Source organism: Podarcis pityusensis (genome assembly GCF_964106645.2).
Source record: "Podarcis pityusensis genome assembly, chromosome: 13".
Taxonomy (NCBI): domain Eukaryota; kingdom Metazoa; phylum Chordata; class Lepidosauria; order Squamata; family Lacertidae; genus Podarcis; species Podarcis pityusensis.
Window position 1 is genome coordinate 32,240,020 of NC_138038.1, and position 6,007 is coordinate 32,246,026.

A 6,007-nucleotide genomic window follows, 5' to 3' on the forward strand; every position below is an offset into this window, starting at 1 on the left:
CAGCAGAGGCTTTTTGGACGGGGATTGGAGCCCAAAGGGGGTGCGCAGGACAGGCAGCGGCCTTGGCAGGCTTCCCCAGCAGCCCAGAAAGTTGGCCTGAATTGAAATTTCAGCCTTCACGACATAGGAAAATGGCCAGGTAAACAGCTATTTTCATGGAGGTGGCTCAAGATATTAACTGATATACATGCAATTTCATATATAGCTATATAATCCTTAGTGTAATAAGATAAGACCTTTGGAATAGGCATTTTTTTAAAAAATAAATAAATTATGAACTGCCCTAGTAGGGCAGTAATTGTTCCTTTATAATTTGTCACCTTTTCTTATAACTCGCTCCCTACTGTTCAGATCAGGAGCAGAACTCAGAGAAACTAATAATGGTGAACTTCCAATAAAATGCATCTAAGAGAAGAAGAAAAAATGAAGACAGAACTCTTTCATATTTTCCTTTGCATTATATGCTCTCTACTATTTAGGTCAGGCCTCAGCACAATGATGTAGCATTTAGGGAAAAAGATGCAACCCAGTAAGCCAGCAGTGGAGCATAAGATGGAGAAGATCTCCACAGCCACCATGTATTTTCCTTTGGTGCTCAGATAGGTGGGAACAAAGGATAACCACACACTACAAAACAGCAACATGCTGAAAGTGATGAACTTGGCTTCATTGAAACTGTCAGGTAGCTTCCTGGCTAGAAAAGCCACAATGAAACTGATAATGGCTAGAAAGCCCATATAGCCCAAAACACAGTAAAACATGGTAGCTGAATTCTCATTACAAACTAGTATGATTTCCCCATAGAATGAGTGTGGGTCTGTATCTGGGAATGGAGGAGCGGTACTTAACCAAAGAGTACAAACACCAACTTGAATAAAAGTGGAGAGAAGGATAATAGAATTTGCTGTTCTTTTGCCAACCCATTTCCTCATTTTGGCACCTGGTTTGGTTGCCATGAAGGCCAGAACCACAGTGATGGTCTTTGCCAATACAGAAGAGAGGGCCAAAGAGAAGATGATGCCAAAAGCTGTTTGTCGGAGAGGGCAGGTTGCCTTTCCAGGCTGTCCGATGAAGAGCAGGGAACAGAGGAAACAAAGGAGGAGGGAAACAAGAAGGATGTAGGTGAGGTTCCGGTTGTTAGCTTTTACTATTGGACTCTCCTTGTGCTTCATAAAAATTCCAAGAACTAAAGCTGCGACAACAGAGAGAGAAATAGCCATAATAAATAAGATGATCCCCAAATCTTCATTGTAAGTAAGGTAGCTTATAATCCTTGGAATGCACTGAGTTTGGTTTTCATTGGCATACTGGTCTTCTAGACAATTTATGCAGGCATCCATATCTTCAAAAATAAAAAATTAAAGAACAGGAAGAGGGATTTTAATATTCCTAAATGCAGAACAACCTCTATCTAAGAAGCCTTAAAACCTCATGAGATGTTTTGTTCTTTTACAATGATAAACAGTTGTACTGTATTGTTTGAAAAATATTTATTTAAAATTTAAACCACCATTATATTCATGCAGTTTACATTCTCCTAAGAAATAAATACTAGATACCTTTGGTTATGAAAATGGCTGGATATTTCTATATATGTTTATTTATTTTTTTGACTAGTATTTTCTAAATTAGTTAATTTTATAATTTGTTTTTAAGGGGAGGATGGGAAGGCTGCTATGGGAGTAAACCGTGGTCAACAGAATGGCTGGGGCAGGTTTCAGTAGGGGAGTTTTATTGGGACATCTGATCACAGTGATCACAGGCAGGAGGAGTTGTCTGAGGGGCAGATCATGTCATTACCAAGGAGGTAGGTTTAGTCATTATCTGAAGAATATTATTGCCTCTGGGTCTGATCCTGACCAGAAGGATACATGTATAAACAAGGGTGTCCCACATGAAACCTAAAGTGGCACTGTGCAATGCCAGGTCAATGATTCACAAGGCCACTGCCATTCTGACAAGCCCTATTCTGGAAGTTTTTAATGTTTGATGTATTTATCTTGTTTTTAATATGTTATTGGGAGCCGCCCAGAGTGGCTGGGGAAACCTATCCAGATGGGCGCGGTGAAAATAATAAATTAAAACAACTGCAGCCCTGCATAGTGAGGTTTGTCATATTTGATATTTTATTGTATTTTTAATATTTTAAAGGGAGTTAACTAGAGTGGTTGGGGCAACCCAGTTGGATGGGTGGCATATAAATAATAACCTTATTGTTATTGTTATTGCTATTATTCTGTCTCCCACCTTTCTTATCAGAGATCATTCCTTCTGGACACGGCACACAATCATAACAACAAATTTTTGCTCCCTCCTTCTTTTTCCTGTTGTAGCCAGGATAGCAGTTGTCATTACACACAGAAACTGGTAGTACCTGCACAGAAACATGATGGATGATGAGAAAAAATGGGTGGTGGTGGGGAGTTCAATAAGATGTAATAAAAACAAATGAATCTGCTTCATATGACATAACATGGTTATAGAGCAGCCATTTTGACAGCATTTTTTTTGGGGGGGGGTCAGGGATTCTTGTTTTCTTTAAAAACTGAAATAATGCAATAAACTGGAAGATTCTCTGAAAAATCCATGTAAATTTCAAAGAGATATCACTACTCTGTTAATATGTCTTTAAAAAGAAAGGGAGGATCTTTAGTATCTAAAGAACTGGACTGATGAACATTTTGTCTCTTATATACTCACCTGATTAAAGCTTTGGTGCCAGACAATTTGGTCATCATGAATGGTTAACTCTTTGCCTTGAGGAGCCTGAGGATCTAGTGTTCCAACTTTTACTCTAACCACTGACGCATTCAGAAACATCATCCAATTTGTAACATCAAAGCCTGTTACTAATTCTCCACTGTCATCAAAATGTATTGTTTCTCCAACACTGTTATTGAATATGATGAGCTTTAGAAAGTGATGGATCTGTATTCAAAGAGAATCCAAAGACAGGAAGGACTAGGTCTTTGAAATGATTTCACTGAGCTTTACAAAGGCCTATCATACTACATTTATATTTGTTGTGATTCTATATTTCTAGTAGCCTTCATTTGTCCCAATTTTTACTTTCACTGTTATCATAATGAAACTAGCATTAACTATCCCAATGGATTCATAAATAAGAGCAGCATAAAACAGAAAGAACACCAAAATATTTTACTTGAATGGTTTTTGAAATTTTGGTTCATTTATGAGCTTGCATAAAAGAGAGAGAGAGAGAGAGAAAGAAAGAAAGAAAGAAAGAAAGAAAGAAAGAAAGAAAGAAAGAAAGAAAGTTGTAATAACCTGCCATGGTTGCAGCTTCTGCAACACCAATCTCCAATCTCCTAACACCCTTCTATGCTTCAATCTCAATCTGTATAGGTCGTGCAAAGCATGTGCCACAGCATAGACAGCATTGTAGACACTGTAACTATGGCCAGTCATCTTCATTTCAAACAAAATACCAGGAATGCTCTCCAGCTTCTCCTCCCCAGTGCATGTTTCCTTTTCATCTTCCTCCTGCTTCTTTAATGAACAACTGAATGCCTGTTCCCAGAAGTCCTGGATAAATCCATCTCCATTCACTCCAAAAGGCGTTATCTCCTCAATAAACTTTTGAAAGCCTGGTGGCTGATTTGAGTGAGCAGTGAAAGATATGGAACCATGGAAGGTTTGCATATCCCATGTCTTCTGAATGGACACTGATGTGAAATCCCAGTGGGATGTAACAATCCACACTTTACCCAGAGGAGGCCATGACACATAGGATGTTGCAAATAGAAATATCCTTATACTCTGAAAAGATGGAGGTTCTCCATATACAAAGAATACATTGACTTTTGTGTCAATGAGAGCTTCATAGAGTTTCAAGTTTTCTAAAAGTATGTCAATCATATTCTCCACATAGCTCCATGTTGGCAGTCTTATTATGAAAGCATAACATATGCCATTCTGGGAAAGCATTGGCACCATTGTTTGTAAAAACTTGTCCCCTTTATCATCATTCACAGCACCAACCCCAACCCATTTCCATCCAAAATGCTGAAGTAATCTCACAACTCCCATTTGCTGGTAGGATTCAGTTGGGACCATTTGGTACAGAAAAGGGAATAGCATTTTGGATCCTTTTAATGGCAAGAATGATCCGTAAAGGAGCTGAAATAAAATATATAAGAATACTGGAATTAATCTTGTCCCGTAAAATTATAGAGTTTTACTGGGTAGCATTTATCCAAGTTCCATACATGTATGCAAACAAACAAACAAACAAACAAACAAACAAACAAACAAACAAACATGTATGTCAACATTTGGGTTTACAAATGCAAGCAAAAGGAATTTATGGAGTTTTGTACTTCTGGATCACAAACCAGGCATTGGGCTGGAGTGGAATAAACTCAGGGAGCGTTCAGCCTGATTCAGATAACTGAACTATTACTGTCCAGAATAGGACTCGAGGGGCATGCCCAGGCCTAGCAGCTGACGAACAGTAATTGAGTAAAGCTTTCAAAGTAACTGTGAGTCCACCTGCAGTTTTCATAATCAAGACTCAATTTAAACAGTCTGCTTACCAAAATATCACTAGGAGTATGGTCAAAACTGCTTCCATAAGAGCAAGATACTATGCCATATGTGCACGCTACATACCCTCATACACACAGCTTACCTGTGGAGTTTTGTGGGTGGCTGAAATGAAAGCCATATTGTTGTTTTTTTAATAAAATTTTTATTGGTTTTACAAAGTTTTTATAAACACAAACAAACAAACGAACACACAAACATGTATAATTTCGTATCCTTTTTTTTCTTAAACCTTACTTCGCCGACTTCCCCATACCTCCCCTTTCTGCGTTCCAATTTCCAAAATTATTTCAGCAAATCCTAACACTTGATTTTATCAAATTTTCCCCTCATTCTTTTCTTTTACTTAATCTTTTACAGCTGTAACCCCCATTGCCCCCTAAAACCTAAGCATTTTAACATTCATTAATTTTGCAATGTTTCTTAAGATAAATTTTGAATTTCTTCTAATCTTCTTCCGCCGTCTCTTTCCCCTGGTCACGGATTCTGCCGGTCATTTCAGCCAGTCCCATATAGTCTATCACCTTCGTCTGCCATTCTTCCAGAGTGGGTAAATCTTGAGTCTTCCAGTGCTTTGCGATGAGTACTCTTGCTGCTGTGGTACCATACATAAAAAAAATTCTATCCTTCTTTGGCACCAATTGGCCGACAATGCCCAAGCCCTAGCAGCTGATGAACAGTAATTGGGTAAAGCTTTCAAAGTAACTGTGAGTCCACTGCAGTTTTCATAATCAACTCAATTTAAACAATCTGCTTACCAAATATCACCAGGAGCATGGTTAAAATTGCTTTCATAAGAGCATGATAATATGCCATATGTGCTCGTTTCATACCCTCATACACACAGCTTACCTGTGGAGTTTTGTGGGTTGCTGAAATGAAAGCCATGTTGACAGAGATCTCAGAGAAACATCCTCCAATGATAGCTATCAATTGGTTCTGCCTGTCACAACTGAAGTTGGGAACAAACTTCTTTTGTGTGGAAAGCAGGCTCAGTGTGGCCTTATAAGTCATTCTTGCAGTCAAGTAACTATTGAGGATGCGGATACCCAGAGAGACGTTTGGCAAGATGTTGGGATTCTCATTGATCTCTTTGACAGCAAATGCTAAGGCCAGGATGTGCTGGTAGTTCTTAGGCACTGAACTGTAATAAAGGTGGCAACAGTTTAATAAAATCACCACCACTATAACAAAAATGCATCTGTACTCTTCAACATTTTTTATCCAAATGTTTCCAAGATGGTGGCAAACTTTAGAACCATAGAAAATAATAGACTTAAAAAGAATTGAGATTTAAAATACGTTTTGTAGACTGAAAGGGAGAGAAAACAGAGATTGTCTTACACAGGTTCATCAACCCAGATCTGTGTAGGTTGTGCCTTGAAACTGAGGGTACCATAGTTTAAGAAGACTTGGGAAACCATCTCCCCAATGATGAGGC

The 6,007-nt window shown here is 38.5% G+C and overlaps 1 protein-coding gene across 1 annotated transcript; it reads right to left on the reverse strand.

Moving 5' to 3' along the window:
- Positions 1-440: 440 nt before the first annotated feature.
- LOC308460857 (vomeronasal type-2 receptor 26-like) lies at positions 441-5,580 on the reverse strand (the record flags this gene model as incomplete). Its single annotated transcript, XM_080977391.1, has 5 exons — positions 441-1,342; positions 2,248-2,374; positions 2,701-2,928; positions 3,289-4,140; positions 5,419-5,580. 5 exons carry the CDS (start codon positions 5,578-5,580, stop codon positions 441-443), a joined length of 2,271 nt encoding a protein of 756 aa, XP_080833517.1.
- Between the last annotated feature and the right edge of the window lie 427 nt (positions 5,581-6,007).